This window comes from Prinia subflava (genome assembly GCF_021018805.1).
Source record: "Prinia subflava isolate CZ2003 ecotype Zambia chromosome W unlocalized genomic scaffold, Cam_Psub_1.2 scaffold_33_NEW, whole genome shotgun sequence".
NCBI lineage: Eukaryota > Metazoa > Chordata > Aves > Passeriformes > Cisticolidae > Prinia > Prinia subflava.
Genome location: NW_026960610.1, coordinates 2,361,464 through 2,388,780, shown reverse-complemented (window position 1 = coordinate 2,388,780; position 27,317 = coordinate 2,361,464). Strand labels below are relative to the sequence as shown.

At 47.8% G+C, this 27,317-nt stretch overlaps 1 protein-coding gene across 3 annotated transcripts; it reads left to right on the top strand.

Annotated features, from left to right (window-relative positions):
• Window positions 1-231: 231 nt before the first annotated feature.
• LOC134565092 (uncharacterized) lies at window positions 232-22,162 on the top strand. 3 transcript variants are annotated; one of them, XM_063424476.1, is made up of 2 exons: window positions 232-9,503; window positions 12,018-22,162. In XM_063424476.1, exon 1 carries the CDS (start codon window positions 232-234, stop codon window positions 2,344-2,346), a length of 2,115 nt encoding a protein of 704 aa, XP_063280546.1. In that variant the 3' UTR covers window positions 2,347-9,503; window positions 12,018-22,162. The 3 variants fall into 3 exon arrangements, with proteins under 3 accessions (XP_063280546.1, XP_063280545.1, XP_063280544.1); XM_063424475.1 differs by having other exon boundaries at window positions 12,015-22,162; XM_063424474.1 differs by having other exon boundaries at window positions 232-12,120; window positions 12,501-22,162.
• Window positions 22,163-27,317: the final 5,155 nt, after the last annotated feature.

Below are 27,317 nucleotides of genomic sequence, written 5' to 3'. Positions count from 1 at the left end.
ATGGACATTATAGGAAATGTATAAAAGTGCCTTTGTAAATAAACCTCGGGGCTTCCTGCTTCCTGCCCTGGTCTGCTCGGAACCCAGAAATGTCTCTTGAGTCCCTCTTACTGGTCAGGCCCCGCGGTGATATCTGGAGCCCAACGTGGTCAAGTAGCAAGCTTGTGAGACAAGGAAAAAAGAAGAAAAAAAAATCTGTCTTCCACGAGCTGCAAAAAGAAGAAACCCACAATGTTCTCAGAGAAGAAACTTCTGTTGGAACTGTTCCAGTCCCTTCTGATGTCCCGTGACGCTGACCTGACAAGGATTCACGTAAGAGAACTGTATGCCTGGGGAGAGACACATGGAATTTTTTATACTGCTGGAAATGCACTTTATATTGGCCCGTGGAGAACCCTGGGGAAAAGCCTTTTTTCATCCATCCTTGACGGAGACTTAAAAGCAGGCACCCTCTTAAAAGCATGGGCGAAAGTTTTCTTGCTTCTAAAAGAGGCTGGAGAAGACTTTGAAGCAGATTCTGGGCTTTCGGAAGAAACCAGGACTGGTTCCCCTGCGAGCTCCGTCGCTTCTGACGATGAATGCTCTGACGCAGGGTTGGAGCCAATGCAGGAGACCCCAACTCCCATGTTGGGGGTTGGGCACGCCCAGAGGGGTTTTTGGAAGGGCTGCCAGGTTTTTTTCCGGTCCCCTTCCCGCGCCATTGAGCGCGGGGGGAGCCAGGGACGGAGGGGCGGAGCGCTCGGCATCGGGCCCCACACCGAGCACGGGGGACTGCTGCCCGCGGCCGCCGTGCCGCCGCTCCGCCCGGCCCCGCCCCGCCCCGCCCCCTCCCGTGCCACACGGGCTCCAGTGGAGGAGCCCTGCAGAGGCGGCCCCCGCGCCGCCTCGGCCCCCCCCCGCTGCCGCCGCGGGGGCGGGTTGTGTGCCGCTGCCGCCGCAGGCGCAGCGCCGCCGCCCGCCACCGCAGTGCGTCCTGCCTCCCTGCGCCCCGCCCCGCGCGTCCGGTGCCAGTCCGGCGCCGCGGGGAGGGGGCTGGGCACAATGCCACCCGCCGCCTCCGCGGGGTCCGCCGCGCCACCGCCCGTCGCTGCCACAGCGCCGCCCCCTACCGCCGCGGCCCGGCCCCTCCCCGCGCGGTCCGTGGAAAGCGGGCTGTCGGCTGCCGTCGCCCCCCCGCAGTCCCCGCCGCCGATTTGTTCGGGGCCTGGATCTGTGCCGCCCTCCGCGTGGGCGCTGGGTGCAGAGGCACCCCTCCCCCTCGGCACTGAAGTGGAGACTGAGGGGCCCCCTGCGCCTGTGCCGTTGGTGGCTGTGCCCGCAGGGAGCGACCCTGTAAGGGCAATCCCCCCCCGCCCAGCTCTGCGCGGGCTCAGTCGGAGCAGCCCAGCGGGGGCGGGTCCTCACCGCCCCGTCCCTGCCCCCCACCGGCTGTCGCGCGCGGGTTCTGCCCCACCGCCGGCCGCCGCCCCGGCCCAGCCCGCCCTGCACGGAGCCGCATGTGCTGCGGCGCCGCCCCCTGCGCCGTGCAGCCCCCCGGCGCCGCAGCCCGGCACGGCCATGCGCTCCCCACGGACGGAGGGGGCGGGGCTGACCACTGAACCCGCGAAGGGCGGGCTGCCGGCCCGACCCTCTCCTGCCTGCCCTGTCCCCACGCCACACCGGAGGCTCCGAGTGGAGGGTGCGGGGCTGCCGCTGCCGCCGCCGGCCCGGGCGGTCTCCGCCGCGGCCGCGCCGCTGCCCGGCGCCGCCGCACGTCCCCCCCGTTCAGAGGGGGGGCGGCTGAGTGCTGGGGCCGCAGAGCTGCCGCCGGCTTGCGTGGCCCCGCCCACCGACCCGTCCGCCAAACTAGCAGGAGCCAAGAGCTGTGGCCGATCAGCCACGCCCCCCTGCCCAACACCCCCCCGCTCAGAGCGGAGGCGGAGTGAGTCGCTGTCCCCCGCCCACCCTCCCAACAGGGTTAAGCCGGCTGTGGGGGATGAAAAAGAGGCTGAAGCGTTGTCAGATATGCACACTCGCCCTGCCATGGATTGCAATGTAGGCTCTGGTCCTGCATCGCAGCCAAATCAGGCTGCTGAGCTAACAGAGCTGCTGCCTGAAGATGCAGCAGTGCCCGAGCTGGTCCAGAGAGCTGTGGACGTGGTTCCACAGCCTCATAGCCACGGTGCCCCATCATGGGCAGTCCCGTTTCCCTTCCGAAGGGACGTGGCAAAAAATAATACAAGCTTCACTGAGGCAATTCAATGGATCAGTGCAGAATTTGAGAATCTTATATTTCCTTATGAAATAAGAGGCTTGGCAGTAGTGATGTTTGAACCTAAACAGGTTTCTACCTTTGAGGCAAGTTGAACACTTCTAGCTGCAGAAATGGCTGTCAAAAATAGCCACTTGCCTCGATACGATCCCTTTTTTGGGGTCGGAGCCGATCTACTTACCGGGAGGAGCGAATATGCTTATCCTGATGTGCAGATTGGCCTTCCTCGCACTGTCCTGGATCTGTGCAGATACATAGGGATATCTGCATTGATAAAAACCATGTTATCCTTCTCCCCAAAGCAAGACTTCTCAGATATAGCACAGAAGCCAGGCGAAGCTTTTCGTAAATTTATAGTGCGTCTGATGCATTTTTTAGAGATGAGAGTCAAGGATAGCACTTTGAGAGTGATACTGCTAGAGCAATTAGCAAGGAGCCACTCTAATTCTGCTTGCCAGAGGCTCCTGGAAAACATTCCTGAGACTTCTAATGTCCTGGAAATGGTCCAGACCTGTGCGGTTCTGAACACCTGTGATTCTATGGAGTCTAGCCCAACGGCTGCTCCACAGCCGGCTGATAAGGGGCTGAATAATGAACATAAGACACAGGCAAATATTCAGGCCAGTGGAGAACAGGAAAAGGAGGCACAGAAAAGTGAGTTCCCATGGGGAGTTTAATGCTGTGTCTCCTTTTAATAAATCAAATAAAGGGATTAAGTCTCGATTTGTGATACCTAACAGAGGTCTGATCCAGTTGATAGTTCCTATGAGTTGCTGCATCTCATTAAGAGTTTTTGGATTGCAAAGTAGCTGGAGTCTTTGTGGTGTAATGGTCTGTTCTGTAATTCTGTAACCTAAATACTTCCATGGAGGGAGTTGTATTTTTTCTTGGACTATAGTAAATCCTGCTTTCTGCACTGCCGAAATTACATGATCTGATGTTTCTTTCATAGATGCTTCTTCTTCAGCTGCTATCAAAATGTCATCCATGTAGTGCAGTATGAGGGAATGTGGATGTTGTGCACAAGCTGGAGAGAGTATTTTTGCAACAAACCGTTGACATATGCTGGGAGAGTTGCGCATTCCTTGCGGCAAGACCTCCCAATGATATCTCTTTAATGGAGCTTGTTGATTGATAGATGGAACGGAGAAAGCAAACGGTTGTGCGTCATCAGGATGCAAACGAATACTAAAAAAACAGTCTTTTAAATCAATAACAGTTAAAGTCCAGTCCTTAGGGATCATAACAGGTGATGGTAAACCTGGTTGCAACAACCCCATTTCAACAATAATTTCGTTAATCTTTCGAAGATCGTGTAACAACCTCCATTTTTCACTGTTTGGCTTTCTGATTACAAAAACGGGGGTGTTCCATGGGCTAGTAGTTGGGACTAGGTGTCCTTTTTCTAATTGTTCTTGTACTAACTGTTCTAGAACTGCAAGTTTGTTTGCTGGCAAAGGCCATTGGTTTTCCCAGATAGGTGTGTCAGAAGTCCATGTTAGTTTTAAAGTGTCTTTTTCATCTACAGCCCATTTTAGAAATTTGTCTCTATCCTCAGACCCCATTGTGACAGGATGTCTCTTCCGCACAGCACTATATCTGCTCTTACAATGAATGGTTTGGTGGTTGCAATGCGACCCTCGGGGCCCTCAAATGTCACTGGGTGCAAGCTGCGAAAGCTGTCACAGTGACCTCCAATACCTGCCAGCTGATCCAGCGTAGGTACAATGGCCCAGTCTTGCGGCCAGAGGTCTCTTGAAATCAGCGAAACATCTGCACCCGTGTCGATCAGACCTGTGAGGGTGATGGTCTTCCCGAGGTGCTTGAGGGTGCAGCTGAGATATGGCCGCCCGCAGCTGATCTCTCTTGTCCAAGCGATGAGGGATGTGTTGTTGAGGGATTCTGGGGGCATTGTGGCTGGTAACTTGGATATGAGTTGCTGCAGCTGTGGATCTGGGGGGTCTGAGGTGTTTTCTGGCATGCTGTACAGGGTTTCTTGTGTCTGAGCGCTCCACTGTCTTGCGCTCCTCTGCCCGTTTCCCGAACTCTGCCATTTGAAATCCTGTGCTGGAAGAGAACTGTTAGCATTTTGCAAATGATTCTTACAATTACAGTGTTTTAAGGGTGGCTTCCTCTGAAGCTGTGGGCAACTGTTTCTGAAGTGTCCTTTTCTCCCACAAAAGTGGCAAACCCCTTTTTGACTCTGCTGATTATCTACAACTCCTTTAAATGCAGCAAGGGCTTCTGCTAGAGTCTGTGCTTGAAGCTCTGCAACCTTTTCTTGTTGTTTTAGGTTTTTTTCTTGTGCTGTGGTGATAGAATTGGCTAGAACTTCAGCTTGCAGTGCTGCTGCATGTTGAGGGGTATTTAAGCGGTTACATGCTTCAACTAGCTGGGCTATTGTTGGCTCCGGGTCTTGGGGAAGAGCACGTAGTATTTTTTTGCAGCTTGCATTTGCATTAGAAATTGCTAAGCATTTTAATAGTTCTTCTGTTGCCCGCTCTAAAGCTACTTGTTTTTCCAGAGCTAATTTCAAACGATCTAGGAACTTGATATAGGGTTCATCAGGACCTTGCTTTACTTCAGAAAAATCTAAGTCAGGCTTATTGCCATCAGGTACCTGTAACAATGCTGTCTTGGCCATTTCTTTGATATCATTTAGAACTGGCCTTATGAGGGTTTGCACTTGTCTTTGTGGATCTACATTCACTCCTTCCCATACAAGCTGCTCAAGTGTTAAGGCTGCAGTGGCTGGATTTGTGGCATAGTCTCTTAAAAGCTGATTTAAAGCACGCTTCCATGCCAATTCCCATAAAGAATATTCAGTAGGAGACAGGAGAGATGTCATTATTTGTTTTAGATCATGAGGTGTTAGTACATTGGCAGCAAAGGTGGCTTGCAATAGACCTCTAAAAAAGGTAGTCTCTTCCATATAACTTTGCAGTTTTGCAAAGTTCTTTTATTTCAGAGAAACTTATTTGTTCCCACTGGGGATTTAACCCTGGTCTATTATATCGGACTGGGAAGACTTTGAGTTTTGAAAGGATTTCCCACTCCCCGTCTCGTGCTGCTTCCTTCCTTATCTTGTGCCAAGGATCTATGCTGACTGATGAATCCTCCGAATCATCAGAGAAGCTGCAGGACGTGTGGGAAACCTTCTGATTTTTCATCAGAGTTTGTTTACATTCCTCCAGCATGGGCGCCGCCATCTTGGGGGGGGCGAGTTCCGGGATGTCACATCCGGTTTTCACGCTCCTCACAGCCAGGGCGTGTCTGCCCAGGCTGTGGGTGGCAACCCGGGGCGGTGCCTGAGGCTTGGGACTGCCCATGGAGGGGGAGCTTCCCGTGCTGGAGTGGGAGGAGTTGAGTGACACATCAGACTGGGCATGCCGCAGGGTCGGGCTGTACCGAGCCCGCCCACGTGGAGCTTCAGCCTCTGCCTCAGAAATATGGAGAGTGCCACGTGTCTCTTTGTTCTCTGAGCCCGCGTTTTCAGGGCTTTGTTCAAAACTCGCGCACTCAAAATTAACTGACAGGGATCGCCCGTATCTAGTACCAGGAGACTGAGGGGGTGGGGGAGCCATTCAGAATGGAACTCTAGCCTGCGTGGCCAGTGCTGGCAGGGGTCCCACTCCGGGGGACTGAGGAGGGTGCGGGGGGGGGGGGGGCTCTGAGCCCTCCCGTGCCTGCTTCTCGGGAGTAAATCAAACCGCTTTTTTCTGGGACTTGGGGGGTCAGAACTTGGATTTTTATCTTCACGTCTAAGGTGAGCAGGAGCCTTTTTGCATTTTACTTTCTGGGGTCCTTTTTTATGGTCGCTTTTAGAAGCGTTTTGCCAGGTTTCTCTCTCTGCAGTTTCAGGTGCTTTTGCACTGCTGAGCCTTTCACCGTCTTCTGTTACAAAGTCTAACACAGTTTTAAAGATGGGTCTTAATTTTAAAGCAGATTTTTTTCTTTGAATTATACAACTTCAATCCTATTTTGTCCCAAAATTCTACTGCTATTGTTTCAGCTGTATTAGTGTCCGGAAAATTTTTATAGACCCATTTCACAAGTTTTTTAAGCTCTTTCCTCTCAAACTTATAGTATGGAATAGTCAGTTTATAATTAAAATAACAAAAGGTGTCTCGCTGTTCTACGGATTGCTGGGTCCCCATTTCACTCACCAGAATGGCTCTTGTGATCACCCAGCGCTCTTGGTTTGTCTCTGACTCTCTGAGGTCACTCGGTGATTAGCTGTTCTGTCTCCAGCTCTGCTAGACTGCAGCTTCTCTCTTCTGAAGAGTAATCCACCTCGTACCAGAATCGGTGTCCCGGCAAAGACCCCTTCTCACCGGTATAGGGGTTCAGTCAAAAGGCTCCCTCTCAGCCTTTTTGACCCAAAAATGTGGTTTTATTTTCACGACCAAAAAAACCACCACGTGCTCGCTTCTAAAAAAATGAAAACCAAGAGCAAAACGGCCTAGCTGATGTGAGGGCTCTGTCATCAAAACTCCGACTAGGTATCTTAATATAAGGTCCCAGTTCGGGCACCATGTATTGAGATTTCTCTCAATACCTCCAAGGGTCCAGCCAGTGGAGAAATGGCTTAATAAAATAGCGAGACAGCTTCTCAGGATATGCTTTGTAAAATAAAGGTTTTAATAACAGCAAAAATAATAAACATTACAAAATGAAAAGAGATAAGCTGAGCACAGTGTACCAAGCACAGTTACACTGGCTAAGGCATTCCCAAAAAGCCTCGTGCACCCCTTGTGCAGACCCTTTAATACTCGATGGTCTAGGTGGGCTTATTTGGCTCTTTGCCCAATGAGATGGACACTAGGCTTTGAGGTGCACTTCCAAAGCCCTATCACTGTGTCTGTGCTGGTACTGAGCCAATTGCAACGAGCAGGCTATAGAAAATTCTAGTTTAACTTCCTTATATACAAACACCTGCTCGGGTACAGAAATGCACGACTACAGTATGGCATTAGGATTGCTTTATTGGTCTATTATATGCTAACCTCCGAGGCAATGAACATCATTCAGAATATAGACTCGATTTTGTTTTCTCTTCCTAGTCTAGGATGCTATGTCTGGAGCTTCAGTAAGCCCCTGTGGGAAGGGGTAAAGAATATTTTTTTCCAGCCTTTCAGGCCTGACACAGCAGTTTTCAAAAATATTGATTTCTCTCTGGATGCCAAGGTCAACATAATGTTGTTGTTAGTTCTGCTTTGTCTTCTCTGCACGGCCTGCACCATGCTTAGAAGCAAAACACTACATGGTGTGATGCAGCGTCTTCTTGAGGAAGAGGGAAAAAGAAGCAAAGCGACAGCGTCCATGTTCACACAGACTGTCACAGAGGAGAAAGAAACCAAAAGCAAAGCAACAGCATCTGCATCTACACAGGCTGTCACAGAGGAGGAAGGAACTAAAAGTAAAGCAACAGTGTCTGTGTCTATGCAGTCTGTCACAGAAGAGAAAGGAGCCAAAAGCAAAACTTCAGCATCCACGTCTGCACAGGCTGTCACAGAGGAGGAAGGAACCAAAGGCGCAATCAGCATCTCTACACAAATTGTCACCGAACTGGAACAGCCTAAACTGGTAACAGTTGCCCCTGTTCAGAAGAAGAAATCAAAGAGCAAATCAGTCCACATAGTGACTGACGAGGATGCGGCAGAACCTTCACACCCAGCAGAAGAGACAGAGCCAGAGATCATCACTCGCTCTCTGTCCCTGGGTGAGCTGCGTGACCTGCAGAGGGAATTCACCCGCCAGACAAACGAGTCCATCCTGACCTGGCTGCTCCGCATCTGGGACGCTGCAGCCAATGACACCATTCTGGATGGAAGTGAGGCCAGGCAACTGGGATTGCTGTCCCGGGATGTGGTCATTGACCAGGGCATTGGGAGAACCCAAGGAACTTTCAGCCTCTGGCGGCAGCTGCTAACAAGTGTGAAGGACAGATACCTTTGTAAAGAAGACCTCCAGGTGCACCAAGGAAAATGGAGCACAATGGAACCAGGCATCCAGTGCCTGAGGGAATTGGCTGTACTGGAGATCATTTTCTCAGAAGACGAGAGATTTCCTAAAAGCCCAGATGATGTCCAGTGCACATCGCAGATGTGGTTGACATTAGCACAGCTTGGACCAGAGAAGTATTCCCATTACCTGGTAACACTGCAATGGAGGGAAGGCGAGGACAGGGTGGGCGTCTTGGTCAATAAACTAAGAATTTACGAGGACATTGTCACCGCCCCTTTTCGTACTCATGTCTCATCCATAGAAATAAGGCTGGCTGAGCAATTCCAGAGCTTGATTGAAGAAGGCCATCAGAAACTGAGGAAAGAACTCAAAGAAGAAATTTACCACATCTCGCCTGGACAAACAAGACTCTCTGCCATTAGAAGCAGGCGTTCCCCAGCCAGGGAGAGAGGCTACACTCCACGAGGTAACCTCTGGTTGTTTCTTCGGGAGCATGGAGAAGACATGAGTAAATGGGATGGAAAGCCCACCTCCTCCTTAGCATCCCGGGTACGTGAACTGAAAAGAGGGACACTGTGAGCCTGACATTGGTCTGAACTTAGGCTTCAGGCTCTGCCAGTGTCTGTGTGAAAGGCAGATGAGCAACTTTCTCATGTTAGCCTGGAAATCTAAAGGAGGAATTCAAACAAACCTTGGGAAGTGAGAAACCATCCGCAGGTAGTGTTTTTCCAGCATGTTTACTGGAAAGAAATGTTTACAAAAGGGTGTAGACGCTGAATAACCAATCATGTTCTTTGTACCGAACTACTCTATAAAAGTAGAATTTAGAAGAATAAAGTTTGCTCTCATCTTTACCATCATGGAGAGTCATGTTGTTATTTCTGTGCCATCCGAAAACCATAACAACATCTGGTGGGACCCCGACGTTTCGAGGAAGTTCAGCGCAGCTGGGACTGATTCATGCAGCAAAGCTTGAAAATTGCTACCTGCCTCCTCAGAGAGGTAAGCAAAATATCTCCACGCTTTTTCTAAAGAAGGCTGGTCTTACTAACCATGGAAAAAGATCATTCCTGCCAAAAGACAGCAGGTCGGACGGCACCCAGCACAGCTGGACTTCAATTTCTAGAACAGACAGTCAGGCAGAGGTTCCAGAAAAACCTGGGGAACCCCTCTTCTGAGAGAGGACAGCTTGTGCCTTTCCTGACAAGAGCAGCTGGAATTCTTAGCTGCCAACAGCTTCTCTCACTCCCCCGACCTCTTTCGCGTCTATCTGGCCGAGATCAAAGTGAGTATCTGTAAGCCTCTCCCGGCCGACAGAGACGGCGCTTCCTTGGCTTTTCCTTCTCCTTTTTTCATACCACGGATGGCTACGCAGCGGTTCCTGCTTTATCAGCCACTGTGGACAGGACTGGGATCAAAAACCTTTGATCCCTCTGTATCCTTCTGTGTGTTTAGGGCAAAAGGTTCACTTGATGAGTGTTTTATGCTACCTGTGCTTGTTTTTATGATTGCCTGGGTGAGTTTTGGGCTTGTCTTTCTCTGTTTCTCTATGTTTTAACTTTGTTCTTCCCCCTCTGAGGGGGTGGGGGGTGCAGTGAGAGAGAGGCATGGCAGCACAGATGCGATCTCCCTGCCTTCTCTCTCTCTCCTTTGATAATAAATCCTCCTTTTTAACTCCTCCGAGGGTCTAAGCTAGCTCAGGCCTTCTCAGGCTCTGGAGGAATATATCATAGACAGGAAAAAGGACTCAAAAGAGACTCTAACCCTTAGCTGCAGTAAGATGTTTATTCCAGGTGGTCTCCAGAGGGAAAGAGAGCGTACACAGAGGAAGAGGGTCTTTTCTCAGCTCTTGTCAGGGAGGGGCAAATTGGAACACAGCCAATGGGGTCAGAAAGGGAGGGAAGAGTCAAACTACATGGTACAAGCTCTAGGGGTCCCTGAGGGGGGAGAAACCATTCCCACAGGGGAATGTAACACTCCTTCTCTCCCTCTCTCGCTTTTCCGTACTCGGTTTCCCCCCCTCCCCGCAGGCGTGCGGGTCGGGGGGGGCACGCAGGTCCCTTCCCCCCCCCGGTGCCGCTAAGACGGGCAGCTTGGAGTGGCTTTGCGGCTTTGTTCCCCCCTTCCCCCCAGGGCGGTGAGGGGGGGCCACCAGCTCTCCCCTTGAGACAGGCGGCGGCAGGGTGGCGGCGGGCTGAGCCCCGCCGAGCCTCGCTCTGTTGTCCCCTCCCCGTTCCCCCCCCCCGGCGGAGGCTTTCTCCCGCCGTGTGCAGTGGCGATGAGAGCAGGGGCAGTGGCCCCGCCGGCACGCACTTCACCGCTGTTTTCATTTCCTTCCCGCGTGAATTTGCGCAGCAAGTCGTCATAGGAACGGAGGAGCGGTCTCCTTCCTCCTTTTCCCCCTCACCATGAGCGGCAGAGTTCGCTTCCCCACTCCATCCCTGCGCGCCGAGTGGCGACTGCGAATAGGGCGTGAGACGGCACTTGCCGTTCCTCTAGACAGCTCATAATGCTGTAGGAGTTGCTTCGCTTGAAATTTAAGGTATAGGGGTATTTTTTGCAGAGAAATGGGGGCCACGTTTGTTTGGATTTCCCCCAGCTCTGCGGAGCGGCCCTGGGGCCTTTGAGCCCCCAAAGCCCCACTCAGGGAGGGCCAAATAGCTTCGCCGCCTCTGAGGTGAGCAGAAGCTTTTCCTTTTAGAGGGACAGTTGATTTTTGTTTGGGTTTTTTCCCTCCCCCCCTCCCTCAAAACATTTCTTCTCAAGGCGTCTCTGTGAACAGAATTGGAGCTTTAAATGCCTGTTCATAATAGAAGAAAAATGACAAGAAATACAAAAAATAAATAAGCAACTTCTGTTGCCTTTTGTAGATAATACAAGTATTATTAATAATTCTATAGTATAACCATCAGTTATGAGTTTTAAGTGTTATCTCAGTTCAAAAGATATTTGTTGATGATATATTGACTATATAATGTGAATTCACTGATATGATAAAGTTATCACAGTTCTACAGCTGGCTGCTGCTGCTGCTGCTTCTTCTTCTCATGTACTTTGCTATTTGTCTATAATTGCCTGTAAGACACGTGTCACCCAAGAATTTTTCCTTGTTTTCTAGCTGTCCATGCTAGTTTTGCATTCATGATTTTCTAAATTTTTTCAGATTTCCAGATAAGGTTATCTGAGTTTGTAAGAATGCCTCCTCTGTCCTGACAGTTTGGGATGCAGTTCCAATCCTGGTCACAGACCGTCTCAGGAGCCTGCTGAGCTCAGAGCATCTCTACCCTGACAAATTTAGGAGGTGTCAATTATTATACTAGTCTTTATCATAAGATTTTTTAGAAGCTTGTTTTTAAAATTGGTGTAAGGGATTCCTCTGCAGTTAGAGCTGGTCACTGGCCATGCCTTGGCTCTCTCTGGATGGGAATTGCCTGTTTGCCCAGATGTTTTAGCAAAAAATTACATATGAGTTATTTGACTCGACAATTTGAGCTTTAAATATAATAGCTGAATTGATCTTTGAGGTGAACCTGGAATTCCTGCCTGGGAAGGATGAACAGGTTGTCACTGGAAAGGAAGCACTTCAGCTTTTGCAGTTCCTGGGCTGATCAAAATTATCATCACAAAGATAACTTGCAACAATGTAACATTCTTGTTATGAACCTGAAGAAAAAGTAATTATGAAACCTGGATGTTGAATTTAGACAATGGAGTCTGACAAGTTCTCAGTTTAGGGCAGTGGAGCCTGACAAGTTTGTTAACTTAAGGAGAAGATGTTCCTGTGTTTTATCATTAGCAGGTTCAGCAGTCGTGTTACCCATCACCTTTGAGGAGTGAAAAGGGACACTGCATAGCCTTTCTGGCTGTCACATAGACTGCAAAGATGACCATGTGGTTGGAAGGTAGGGAGACAACAAAGTCCTGTGTCAGCAGCATGGTTCTGTTTCCATCGATCTTCCTCGAGTCACTCCCTGCTTCAGACTTCAGGAAGACATCCAGTGATGCCAAGGATCAACATCTTGTCTCAATGGACTTTTCCTTTTCATGTGTTATAATTTTATAGTAGATGTTGTTTTATTTAAGTTTTCCTACACAGATGTAGTTGTATTTTAGGTAATATTTCACATGCCTTCGGTGTATGTTTTATAATTATTAAGGGCTGTTATTTCACTTTGTGGTTTTTGCCTTTCTGGTCATTGGGATCACACAGATATTTTTGGAGTCAGATATCTTTTTATTGATATTTTTATTAATTTTATTATTCTTTTTTTTTTCTTTCTAGGTGACATCCTACAGGTATCATGGGCCAATTGAGTGAACGATGGTCCAATCCTGCACATCCTGCAATGGGTCTTTGTCCTTTCAAACATGGCATGCATTTTTGCATTTAAAAAGAAAAAGGGTCAACCAAGTTGTCCAAATAATTGGGAAAATAAACCAGTTTGCTCATGCAGGTGTGATGCAAGGACCACCGTCCTTTGCTAAAAGGCAGGAAAAGCCCTTTTTATCTGAAAGGATGATTCCTAGAGTGATGGATCTTGACAAATTAGACTGCCATTTTTGAGCAGGCTAATGATGTTTTGGGTTTTTTCTGTATTATCATTAGTAAATAGCTAAGCTTGACACTGGTGCATGGACATGGTTGTGAAGGGTCAACACCAAATGCCACAGAACTTCCCTGACTATTTAAGTCGGTGCCCAATGGAAGTTCTATTTAGTGATTGTTTGATTACTAAAGGGACTTCTGGTGTCATGTTTGTCTTTTTTTCTCTTGCAAGAGCCCTGCAGGAGAGGACACAGACACAGACGCCTCCCTCAGCAAAAACTAAGAGGGGGAGATGTGGGCCTGACATTGGTCTGAACTTAGGCTTCAGGCTCTGCTAGTGTCTGTGTGAAAGGCAGATGAGCAACTTTCTCATGTTAGCCTGAGAAATCTAAAGGAGGAATTCAAACAAACCTTGGGAAGTGAGAAACCATCCACAGGTGGTGTTTTCCCAACATGTTTACTGGAAAGAAATGTTTGCTAAAGGGTGTAGACGCTGAATAACCAATCATGTTCTTTGTACCGAACTACTCTATAAAAGTAGAATTTAGAAGAATAAAGTTTGCTCTCATCTTTACCATCATGGAGAGTCCTGTTGTTATTTCTGTGCCGTCCAAAAACCATAACAACAGGACACCTACCACGAGAAGCTCGTCTAGAGTCAATGCTGCTCCAGTCTCTCATGCACAGAACTCCAGACAGTATAGGAATGATGATGTGACTGATCCTCTTGAAGGGACCTCAGGAACATATTCACAAGAAGAGAGCAACGTGCACCATGACCAGGAACAGGGGAGCCCTGCCTCTAGCCAGGTAGAGGAAAGGGACAATCGGATCTATTGGACTGTGTGGATCTGATGGCCTGGCACATCTGACCCACAAAAATATATGGCTTTGGTTGACACTGGCGCACAATGTACTCTGATGTCATCAAGGTATGTAGGAACAGAATCCATTTCTATTTCTGGGGTGACAGGAGGATCCCAGGAGCTGAATGTATTGGAGGCAGAAGTGAGTTTAACTGGGAATGGGTGGCAAAACCACCCCACTGCGACTGGCCCAAAGGCCCCATGCATCCTCGGCATAGACTATCTTAAAAATGGATATTTCAAAGACCCAAAGGGATATCCTTGGGCTTTTGGAATAGCTGCTGTAGAGAGAGAAGACATCAGACAACTGAATACCTTGCCTGGTCTTTCAGACGACCCCTCTGCTGTGGGACTGCTGAGAGTTGAAGAACAACAGGTACCAATCGCCACAGCAACTGTACATGGTCGGCAATACTGCACCGACAGAGACTCTGTGATCCCTGTCCATGAGATGATTCGTAAACTGGAGAGCCAAGGGGTGGTCAGCAAGTCTCGTTCTCCTTTCAAGAGCCCTATATGGCCAGTGCGTAAGTCCAATGGAGAATGGAGGCTGTCAGTAGATTACCATGGTCTGAATGAAGTCACACCACCACTGAGCGCTGCCGTGCCGGACATGCTGGAGTTTCAGTACGAGCTGGAATCCAAGGCAGCAAAGTGGTATGCGACCATGGATATTGCCAATGCCTTCTTCTCCATTCCTTTGGCAGCAGAATGCAGGCCCCAGTTTGCCTTCACCTGGAGAGGCGTGCAGTACACCTGGAACCAACTGCCCCAGGGGTGGAAGCACAGTCCCACCATCTGCCATGGACTGATCCAGGCTGCACTGGAAAAAAGTGAAGTTCCCGAACGTCTACAGTACATCGATGACATCATTGTATGGGTGAAGACAGCAAGCGAAGCTTTCGAGAGAGGAGAGAAAATTATCCAGATTCTGCTGAGAGCTGGTTTTGCCATTAAGCGAAGTAAGGTTAAGAGACCGGCTCAAGAAATTCAGTTTCTGGGAGTCAAGTGGCAAGATGGACGTCGCCAGATCCCCACAGAATCAATAAGATCACTATGTCCCCCCCTACCAACAAGAAGGAAACACAAGCTTTCCTAGGTGCCATAGGCTTTTGGAGAATGCACATTCCTGAGTTACAGCCAGATTGTGAGCCCTCTCTACCTGGTTACCCGCAAGAAGAACGATTTCCACTGGGGCCCTGAACAGCAACAAGCCTTTGTCCAGATCAAGCAGGAGATTGCTCATGCAGTAGCCCTTGGCCCAGTCAGGACAGGACCAGAGGTGAAGAACGTGCTCTACTCTGCAGCTGGGAACCATGGCCTGTCCTGGAGCCTTTGGCAGAAGGTGCCTGGGGAGACTCAGGGTCGACCACTGGGATTCTGGAGCTGAAGTTACAGAGGGTCCGAAGCCAACTACACTCCCACAGAGAAGGAAATCTTGGCTGCCTATGAAGGAGTTCAAGCAGCCTCAGAAGTAATTGGCACTGAAACGCAGCTACTTCTGACACCCCAACTACCAGTGCTGGGGTGGATGTTCAAAGGAAAGGTTCCTTCCAAGCATCATGCCACCGACACAACATGGAGCAAATTGATTGCCCTCATTACACAGTGCACCCATATTGGAAACCCGAATCACCCTGGGTTTCTGGAAATTTTAACAAACTGGCCTGAAGATGAGACTTTTGGATTATCTTCTGAAGAAGAGGAGCAAGTGACACGTGTTGAGGAAGCCCCACCATATAATGAGCTACCGGAGACTGAAAGACGATATGCCCTCTTCACTGATGGTTCCTATCGAATTGTAGGCACTAACCGGGAATGGAAAGCTGCAGTATGGAGCCCCACACGATGAGTTGCACAAGCTATCAAGGGACAAGGTGGATCAAGTCAGGTTGCAGAGATTAAAGCTGTCCAGCTGGCTTTGGATATTGCCGAATGAGAAAAGTGGCCGAGGCTCTATCTCTACACCAACTCCTGGATGGTAGCTAATGCCCTGTGGGGATGGCTGAATGGCTGGAAAAAGGTCAACTGGCAGCGCAGAGGGAAACCCCTATGGGCTGCTGAGATTTGGCAGGACATCGCCGCCTGGGTAGAGAAACTGACAGTGAAGGTTCGACACATGGATGCACACATACCCAAGAGTCGGGCTAATGAAGAGCATCACAACAATGAGCAGGTGGACAAAGCAGCCAAGGTGAAAATATCACAGGTGGATCTAGACTGGCAGCACAAGGGAGAATTATTCCTAGCTCGTTGGGCCCATGATGCTTCTGGTAATCAGGGAAGAGATGAAACATACCGATGGGCCCGTGACTGAGGGGTGGACCTTACTATGGACAACATCTCCCAGGTCATCCACAACTGTGAAACATGCTCTGCAATCAAACAGGCCAAGCAGGTGAAGCCTCTGTAGTACAGTGGATGAGAGCTGAAGTACAGGTATGGGGAGGCCTGGCAAATTGACTACATCACCCTTCCCCAAACCCGCCAAGGCAAGCGCTACATACTGACCATGGTGGAAGCCAGCACTGGATGGCTGGAAACCTACCCTGTGCCTCATGCTACTGCCCAGAACACCATCCTGGGCCTGGAAAAGCAAGTCCTATGGAGACATGGAACCCCTGAGAGAATCGAGTCAGACAATGAGACCCATTTCAAGAACAGCCTTATAAATTCCTAGTCCAGAGAACATGGCATTGAATGGACATATCACATCTCTTATCATGCACCAGCTGCTGGGAAAGTTGAACAGTGCAATGGACTACTTAAGAGTACTGTGAAGGCACTTGGCAGGAGAAGCTTCAAAACTTGGGAAGTGAATTTAGCAAAGGCCACCTGGATGGTCAACACCCGAGGCTCCATCAATCGAGCTGGTCCTGCCCAGTCTGAGTCCTTGCACAAGGTGGATGGAGATAAAGTCCCGGTGGTACACATGAAAGGTATTTTAGGAAAGACTGTTTGGATTAATCCCAACCTCAGACAAAGGCAAACCCATCTGTGGGATTGCTTTTGCTCGAGGACCTGGTTGCACTTGGTGGGTAATGTAGAAAGATGGAGAAACCTGTTGCATTCCACAGGGAAGCCTAATCTTAAGTGAGAATTTGGTGTAAAGGTTCATTGTGTATAGTAGAGTTTATTGATTTAAGTATGCTACAGATGGTAATAGAATAAGGGGTGGATAATGTCTTCGGTTACTGCGAGGTTGCTAGCTTGCTCCATGGAACGGGACCTCTACAAGCTGTTGAGTCCAGCTGATGCCCAGAGAGACAGCTGCTGCAATTACTTGCAGAGATCCCTCTCTTGGCTCAGTAGCTGAGATCTGTTACACCTGAGCCACGTGTTGGTCCAAGTCTTGACTTGTTCCAAACTGAGAACAGATGCAGTAGATGCAGACTCCCAGGAACCCAGGAAAAGGAGACCGCTTTCCTTGGTGTTTACTTGCCGAGAAACTGGATGAGACAAAAAGAACAGGAGCCGGACGGCAGGGGGATTTCCTTAGTCCAAAGTTTATTTGAGCCCCAGCATGGGCTCTGGACCAGTCCAACAGACCCCAGCCGACCCAGACAATGGGGCCTGCAGTTCCTTTTATTCAGAGGAGGAGTGGGAGCAAGGGGCAAGGAACTCACCAACGAGAGGGCAGGGGAGGAGACAATTCAGGTAGAAGGACATTCAGGTGAGCCAGTGTTCTTCTGGGGGGGAACCTTTTTTGTCTTTCTCCTATCACTCAACGCCCCTCTCTGGAATTCCCCCCAGGGGGTAAAACTCCTTTCGTTGATGGGCATGTCTCTGGGGAGGGGTGTAGAAGGTTCTGGGGGTCTGGGAAAAGGGAGGACTGACCCAAACTGCAAGGGGGGGGGTGTGGAGCCCAGGGAAAAACCATTAACAGGAATGAAATCTCACATCATAAAACCCACCGCAACATCTCCCTTTTTTTTTTTTTTGTTTTGTTTTGTTTTGTTTTGTTTTGTTTTGTTTTGTTTTGTTTTGTTTTGTTTTGTTTTGTTTTGTTTTGTTTTGTTTTGTTTTGTTTTGTTTTGTTTTGTTTAAAAAGAAGAGGACTGGGTTTGGGTTGCTTAATGCTCACCAAACCAAGGTTGGTAAGTTGGTCCTTCTTCATCGGGAAGTCCGGTGATTTCCACTGGGGCTTCTAGGTCATCTGTTGGAACACTGAGGGTTTCTAGATGGTAAACCTCAGGAGGGGGAGATGAGCTTGAGATTAATTTAAAAACCATTTGCTTGATTAGCCCAAAAACAATGCTAACAACTACAATAACAATAACTAAATCAAACAATACTAAAAACACAGTTTTCAGCATAGATCCCACTCAGCCCGATAGTCCCCAGCCTTTGAACAGTCCGCTCAGCCAGTCTTCTGTTTCCAATCGGCCTAATGCTCCCATGTTTTTTGCTGCCGAGATCCACGGCAGGAGGACTGTAATTGCAGTGGCCTTAAATCTGGACCAGTGAACAGTTTCTGAATTACAGTCTGGGTCTAATTGTATTAAGTCTCTTTTTTGGATGGCAAATTTATTTGTATTTTTTTCTTCTGCCAATGCATTAAATTTGTTCACTTTGGGGTAAACAGGCTCAATTTGCCAAAAGTGCATGGACCTCCAAGCAGACGAGGGGGGAGACTGGCCCATGCTCTGTCTCCACATACGAAAAACAAACCTTTTGGGAGCTCACGGGGCTTATAATCTTCACCTGACGAGTGCATGACTAGGATCGAATTCTCACACCAGTTTTTGTCCGTGTAGTGTGGGTTGCTAGGGTGAGGATAGGTGTTCAGTTCAGCTTCATATGGTGGCATGCGGGGATTAAATTTAAAGTGAATGAAAAGGTTGCATTCACAGAGCCCAAGAGATGGAATTCTTGTGGCTCTCTTTTTGGCACCAGTAACTGTCTTGTCCACTTCTGCCAGAACAGTAGAGGATTGTCAGCAGGGTAGCAACCAGGAGGAGGTGCGAGTGAGTTAACTTTATTCAAGGCATGCCACATTTCGTCTGGGAACTCTGCGGATTTAAAAGGAATTCTTACTAGGCACATTGACAGAGGCCAATGCTGTGGAGAGACAGATGTGGTCTTGTCCAAGGGCCTTGGTCAAGGTGGTCCATACATTTGCTTTGGGCTGAGGGACTATCCGCAGGCTCGCTGATGGAATGGTCACGAGCAGGATGAGGAACAGACTCGGTCTCATGATGTCTTGAGACTGCACACGGACAGTGGGATCTAAACCGGTAAAAGAAAACTTAAAACAGAGAGAATATTACAAACAATTCCAGATGTGAGGGATCAGTGGAATTTCTTCCAGGGAACTCGCACGGCGTTTCCTCCTCCAAGCAGCATTAGTGACTTGGGGCACTTCTGTAGACTCCCCTGGGACCTTGGGGACATAGAGATTTACCCATTTAGACAGAACCCACTTTAAACCAGAGGGGGTAGACACACAGGCATATCCACATCCCCATGTGACTTATTTGTAAGGCCCCACCGTCTTCCAAGTCTCAGGGTCTTTTACTAGGACTGGAGGCTTTTCTTTCAGAGACATCTAACTGTTCTCCCCAAAGTGGCATATGATTGGCGGATTCAGGTTGTCAAAAGAACAGTTCAGAAAATTAATTGTGAAAAGTGCTCTGGACAACCGAATGTGGGGCTGTTCTACTTTCAGGACCTGATGTTGCTGGTCCAGGACTCTTGATATCATGGTGAGTCCTTTCCACCACAGCTTGACCTGTAGGGGAGTAGGGGTTGCCTTTTTTGTGCTCTACTCCCTATTGTTGCAGGAAACTCCTGGATTCCTTGGATTTGTAAGTGGGCCCGTTATCAGTTTTCAAACCCTTGGAGATGCCGATGAAAGAGAAAGCTTGTAGGAGGTGTTTTAAGGCATCAAGCGATGATTCCCCTGTGTGGGCAGAGGTATACACTGCTCCAGAAAAGGTATCTATGCTAACATGAACACATCTTTGCTGTCAGAATGATGGTAGGTGTGTTACATTGGTTTGCCATAGCTCACAACTGTTCAGCCCTCTCGGGTTTGCTCCTGCGCTCAATGTTGGGAGTGGGTATTGTTGGCAACTGGGGCATGTGGCTACAGTCGCTCTGGCCTGTTCTCGAGTGATGTGAAACTGGCGGACTAGGCCAGGTGCATTTTGGTGGAAAAGCTGGTGGCTGATTTTGGCCTGTTCAAAAATGTGTGGGAGAGGAGCTACCTCTGCAGGCACAGCGAGAGCATCTGCTCTCCTGTTGCCTTCAGCGATGAACCCAGGCAAATCGGTGTGTGACATGCATCACATAAAATGGTCGCTCTCTGTGGGAGACCAGCTTTACAAGTTTTGAGAGCAATTTGAAAAAGTGCAATGTTAGATACTTCTTGCAGTATTGCTTGATCTGCCCTGGACACTACTCCTGCCATATAGGCAGAGTCTGTAACCAAACTGAATAGTTCAGAGAACCTTTTGAAGGCTCTAACAACTGCAGCCAATTCAGCAACCTGAGGTGAACCTTCTACCTCAGCAATGTCTGTCTTCCACTGCTGAGTTTGAGGATCTTTCCAAGTCACAACGGACTTGTGGGATCTTCCTGATGCATCTCTAAAGATGGTTAGAGCTTTTAAAGGTCTCCTGTTGCCCTGGTTTTTCTGAGATTTTTTTAAAGCCTTCTACTTGCTTATAAGATGGAGTCAGTTCTTTAGTTACTGTACAATATTAACCGTCAGTTTTTCACTTTCTCACACTCTGGAACATAAACAATCTTTCTTGTTTTTGTTCACTGACCTTTGCTTACATATTTCCAGCCTGAAAACAATGTTGGTTGACAGCTGGTCTGGCCAGTGGGGTGAAGGGGTAATAACCCCAGAAGCCAATCTGCTACCAGACCCACAAAATTATAAAAGGAAAAGAAATAAACAGGCTGGCCCCTTTTTTTGGTGGGGAGCAGCTTTTCACTGAAGACCTCTGCCTCCGTGTTGTTGATTTTGCGTTCCAGGCAACAGTCTTCTGCTTTGAACACTTTCTAATTTTAGAGTAAATTGAACTTCTTGTTCGAAAATTTTGTGGGCAGGCCGATGGATAGAAATTTGTCCTGAGTAGGAATCCAGAGCAAACTGCAAGGCTGCATTTTCTTGAAGCAAATGTTCTAATATTGCCTTAGTAATTTGGCCCGATTTTAACCCGATTGGAATGTGAATGCACTCAAAGTCACATCCTGCCAGCTCCCTGATCCGGGTCCTAGCTTTCTGGATCAGTTCTGCTACCAGCTCTTGGGGCTTTGTCATTCTCTTGGGCCTTTGGTGACTGAGGAAAACCCACTCTATGATCAAGAGAGGGTCCCTCTGGTCCTGGCCCTTTTTGGGTGTTTCTTTTCCTTTGGGTGTTTGTTTTTGCTCCCACTAGAAAATGATTCCATGGAGGTGTGGTAACTTACCTGAGATGATAAATTTGAATGGCAGATCAGGCCAACATCGGTTGGCCTGTCTTGTGGACATTGCTATCTGAACCTTTTCTAGAGCTTTCTGTGCCTCTGGGGTAATAACCCTGGGAGAACTCAGCTCCTCTCCCCCTTTCAATAAATCGAAAAGGGGGGCAAGGTCTTTGGTGGTCAGACCCAGCCAGGGCCTAACCCAGTTCAAGGACCCACACAACTGATGGACATCAGCAAGGGTCTTGATCTTTGTTTTGATCTCTAATTTTTGAGGAACAATGGTCCTCTTCCCAATTTCCAAGCCCAAATACTTCCAAGGTGGCATCTTTTGAATTTTCTGTTCCTGGAGCTCGAACCCTGCAACAATCAATGCATTGATCGTTAGGTCAAGTGTGTGGGTGAGTAGATCATCAGAGGGAGCACGTACAAGGATATCATCTATATAATGATAGATGATGGCCTTTTGTGTGGCTGCACGCACCAGGAACAGCAAGGAAGAGACATACCACTGGCAGATGGATGGTGTAAGAGTCAGTCCGAAGATCCCTCATCTGTCTCATGACTGTCGAACAGAGGCTGAGACCCCAAGAACCCTAAACCACAACACAGGAGTTCTGGCCTGACTGAGGTGGGACCCATGTTTCTCCCTGCAGGTGAATTCACTGGACCAAGACATCCCCTCAGAGACCCATGTAGAAACAATGGGACTGTCACAGTATCTGGGCAATGTTTGTGGAGCTGTGTTTGCTCTGGACTGACTCTGCTGACCCACCGAGTCCAGCCTGCCCTGCTCCTTCATTGTGAGAGAAAATCTGCAACACTCACGAGATCTCCCTGCCTTCCTGGCCTGTTGCCTCTCGCCTTGAAAAAGGACTATAATAAACACCCCAAAAAAGAGCCTCTGAGATCTCCGTGGTGGACAAGACAGATCTATTGGCATGCCACAAGGACTGCAAAGGTGGTCTATTGGCCTGGCATCACAAGGACTCATGTCTGCTGTCGGTAGCTATAACCCCCTCTTTTATTTTTTCTCTCTCTCTCTCTTTCTTTCTTTCTTTTTTCCTCTATCCCAAATTGTGGGTATCAATAAAAGATACATTGATTTTACTTAAACTAAGTTCTCTTTGCCTCTTTTTGCACTTTGAAATCAAAATGAACCATCATGACTGTCTATCGGATCGTGACAGATGGCGAGGCTTTTAACCCTTGCGGCAGAACCCTCCAATGGTACCTCTTTCTCAGGGCTTCTCTGTTGATAGTGGGAACTGAGAATGCAAAACGTGGGGCATCTTCAGGGTGTAGGGGAATTTGGAAGAAACAATCCTTTACGTCAATTACAGCCAAAGTCCAATTTTGGGGGAGCATCGCTGGGGATGCCATTCCAGGTTGGAGAGAGCCCATATCTTCAATGACATTATTAATTTGTCGGAGGTCATGGAGGAGCCACCATCTCTTTTTGTCAGTTTTCTGGATGACAAACACTGGGGAGTTCCACGGAGACGTGGTCTCCACAATGTTACCCTTCTTTAACTGCTCTTCCACTAGCTCCTCAAGCGCTTTCAGTTTTTGTTTGTTGAGCGGCCACTGTTCTCCCCAGACTGGTGTACCTGTTTTCCAATTCAGTTTTTGGGTAGGGCGCTTCTCAGTGACCACTGCCTGAAAATCCTGTGGAGAGTCTGGAATGTCAATTGTGACTCCCCACTGGGCCATCAGGTCTCTCCCCAACAAGGGCTCTGGATCATCTATAACAAACGGGCATATATTTGCCAATTGTCCGTTTGGCCCCTCAGTTTGGATGACGCTCTTAGATTGTTTCACTAATTGCATGCCCCCTATACCTCGAACGTGACCAGCCACATTTTGCAAAGCCCATTGTGATGGCCAAGTGTGTGCTGGGAATATCATGCAGTCTGCCCCGGTGTCTAAAAGCATTTTAATGCATTTTGACTCCCCATTCCCTCTGACATTACACCAGATTTCAGGTTTGTCTTTTCCAATAGCTTGGACCCGGGAGACTGCAGGTCCCTGTTTTTCAGTATCTTCAGGTGGAGTTGGCGCTGAGATAGCTTGTGCTATGATTTGTCCTTTGGGAAGAAACATGGGTGGGTGGAAGCAGTGTAGCCAGAGAACAAGTTGCTCAGGGTCTGATGTTACCATCCCTGGAGCAATCTCAATCCCTTGTCCTGCATGTTTGGTGTCCCCAATGATGATGTACTTAGTTCGGTGCTTAATACCGTGTTGTTGCCAATCAACAGAGACAGAATGCCACTCAGCATCTTTCAAATGCAATGGTTCTGACAGCAGCAATCTGAAAGGCTCGTTAGCAGAAACAATGGGTAGAGTAGGTTTGCTTAAATCATTACACGTTATTAGGTGTCACATCTGGTGGTGGACCAGCAGAAGTGGTCCTTGAAACATCTGCTTCACTTAGAAGAATTGGGATATTATTGCACGCTTGGTCTTTTTTGCTTCCCTCATTCCCTTGGCCTGCTCTTTTTGTGTCTGCACGCCTTGCAGGCCGGTGCTCCCCATTCAGGTTTTTTTTGTTGATCCCCTGGGAGCTGTTGCAGTTCTTTTTCCCTGATATTTTTAAGATCATCAAGCTGCTTCTTCAGTGGACACCGGTTAACCCAGTCCCCAAAGTGGGGAAACTGTTGTTGGTCTTCGCTGCAGCCCAGTGTGCTGCTGTGCTGATGGAACAGGCGCTGGGCTGGCAGTGGCGACTCTCTGTGGTGGTCTTGGTAGCAGCTTTGGTCTGGCATCTTGAGCTACATTCATCAGAGGTACTTTCTTGTTACACACCAGAAGCATCTCCTTTAGGGTAAGGTGAGGTTCTAGAGGTAAGCTTAAAACTGCAGTTTTACACTGCTCATTAGTGTTAGCAAATGCCATTTCTTCTAAAATGTCTTCCCTTGCATTTTCTTTTTTAATTTGAATTTCAATAGCTTTAGTTAACCTTTCTACAAATGTCAGGAAAGGCTCTGATGGTAGCTGTCTAATTTTACTATATGGCTCAAGAGGACCTTCAGGTTGTAGGGCAAAGAAAGCTTTTTTAGCTGCTTTGACTTTCTCAAGGACTTCTACAGGGATCTGTGCAGCTTGGGTGGGGGCTAAGGCCCATTTGCCTTCACCAGAGAGATGGTCAGTGGTAATTGGCAAACCATTTACATCAACTGCTGTCCTTGGATTGGCGAACAAGTCTGGGAGGGCCTCTTTTAGCAGGTTTTTCCATACTAGTTCCCATAGTTTGAATTCTGTAGTGGTCATTAGGCATGAAAAAAGCTGTTTTAAATCATATGAAATTGTCACAACTCCAGCTAAATCTGCATTTAAAAGGCCACGAAAATATGGACTATCTCGTCCATACTCCTTGTGTGCCTTGCATAAATCTTTTATAATTTGTTGTGGAAAGGGTCTCCAATTAGCATGTGTGGCTCCTCCTCCTCGCCTTGCTCGCCGATATGTCACAGGGGTGAGTGAGAATATGGGATCCTGTATTGGATCTGTGGTTTCTTGCTCTTCATCTTCTGAATTAGAAGCATTGGAATCTATTGCAGGGGTATAAGAACCAGCAGTGGGCATGTTCCCATTGTGGGAACCGGGGGAGGGGGTGGGGGGACCTTGGGAATGGAGGGCGGGGACAACGTGTGAACAGGGTGCGGGGACATCTGGTGACATCACATCGATAGACACCCCCGGGGAGGGGTAGAGGGTCGGCGCTGAGGGAGTGACAGTCAGGGTGGGGGAGGGAATGTGTCATGAGGGTTGAGAGGGAGAAGGGGCAAGAAAGGGTTTTTGGAATGCTGAGAATAATCATGGGAAGGGGGTGACCAGGCAGGGCATGGTGCCATGTGGCCTCTGAAAAAGTTCAGATAATATATTCAAAACCTTCATGTATTTATGACAGTACAATGAAACAAAAAGGGAGATAAAACTATGAGCTCTTTCACCAAATGAGATGGAATTTGAAAAACAGGATAGGATCAAAACGAGACTGCACTGACAACTCAATCTAAAGCTGAGAAGACACACAGCATCCCACAGCAAGGATGGACAATAGTATCCCACGAAGAAAAAAGACTGTGGAGTTTATCTACCACTCAGAACAAGGTCTTCAAGAGCTTCCACCCTCTGCTCAAGTTCAATAGCATCAACAGACTCGCAGAACCCCCAGATAATGCAGAAAAGCTCAAACAGCTTTGCCTCCTGCACAGCCTCCATGGCCATAATCTGTGGGTATCAGGAAACATGAAAAAGAAAACACTAAACAACTCACCAGTAAAATCTATAATAACTCAGACTGAACAACACCCAAACTTGGTGTAAACAAAGTATGACAGCAATAAAGCTGAACAAAATGAACTCAATAAAACTCTGCCCTAAAAGGATTCCAAATTAAGAGCTCAATTTTACCTGAGTAAAATGGAAGGTACCTTTAAGAAAACTCAAAGTCAACCATTATACTGAATACAACTGTGATCCATATAAAAGTGAAATAAAACCTTGTCTAGACTTACTAATATTGAAACTTATCAGACATGAAATCCACTAAACCAACCCATTAAAACTTAGCTGTTATAAATGCCAATACAATAATCCAAGTAAAATATAATTTTTAATTTATTAAACAGGATCGAATTACAGAATTTCAGCAAAACCACCCACAGCGGAGATACTTGACGATCTACCCGGGAATCATCAAAGGGTGAACTGGGATGCAGTATCTGGCCAACTGCCGTCCCCCCTGAGTTCACAAACTGGCCTTGTTTGGGGCTTAGTTTTTATACTTTATTCTGCCTCTGGCAAAAATTTCCTCATAGTCCTTTTGTTTCCAAGCTAGTTATTCGAATTCATAGTCATCTCCGGCTTAGCTGAAAAGAGTTCCTCCTCTCTTGCGAGGTGTCAATTTCTAGTTTCCCGTGAGTGAATAGACACCAAAGTTTATGAATGGTAAAAGTTCATCTCTGGAGATGTGGATGATGATGGTCCTCTGATGGTGGTGTTCCAGATGCTCGATGCTCGGATGAGGGTGTTGGCTGAAGATAATGATCTGACGACTCTGTCATCCAGGGAGAAGACTGATAGCGTATCTTAATGTGTCTTCTCCTGGTGCTGAGGAGATGGCCGGTTTTCCGTAAATCCTTTGTCTCCTTTCTAAATGTTAAATTCCAGGGTGGTGCCTGCTTTTTGTCTTGCAAATTTTCAAGGCAGACTGAAACTTGTATTCTCATAACATATATACAGCGGTTTTCATAATTTTAATATGTCATAACCCATAAGAACATGAATTAACATCCCATATTTTTCACATTAGCCTTGCTCAATTTAACAGAAGCATTATACCTTTGACCTTATGTAAACACAACTGCAAATATCTCCAAAAGTTATAGATACAACAAGATGTAGCTTATTGTACTGTTGTAACACCAAAAAAAATGGAAAAGTGAACAACCCATAAAAGAAATAACAGCATGATGATGTACTGGAGGGATAAATGTCACAACAAGCATATTAAACTCATAAGTAATTTGGTTATGAGAAAAATCCCTGGCAACTGCAAATTTCTTGGAAACAGAAATTTTGTAAGACTTCTTAGAGTTGTGAAAAACGTGAGATGATTAATTCATGTTCTTATGGTAAATTGGAAAATTATAAAGCTGTATAAATTTATATCAGGTAAAAGTCTATGTTTTAGGAGGTTTCTCCATTCAGAAGGGTGTTGCCTTTCGATGGAAAGGCAGGCGACCTGGTTTCAGAAAGCCAGCATGGCGGCTCGACCTTCTCCCGAGCCACTCGGGCCACAGACACACTGACACCAATGTGGTGGACGGCAAATGGCGATTTATTAGGTTCTTACATGGGGTTATATAGTCTAAGGGGTCTTCACTAGTCAGGGGGGAGGGAAGGTTAAAGGTTAGTGGAAAACTACTGGGTTTGGAGGGGCTACATTGTTCTCAAAGTTAGTTACACATCTCCGAGGGTGAGGGGGAGGTCCCTGTCTTTCCGTTACAATCCCGAGATCTTCCGCGGTGCCAGGCCTTATCTGCTCACACACATCTTCCCCCCTCCTCTCACAAATAAATGAGGTAGTTAAAATATAGGCATTAAAATGAGGTACAAAGTAGTAACTTAATAAAAGAAAAAGGGGTTTGAAAAACTTGAGTAAATATTTGCGAGGTAGATCAGACAAATCTCGCGACTGGCAGTGTTCACAGTTTCATTCATAGCAATAGTTGCTGTTCTACGAATAGAATGTTGGCCCGTTCTA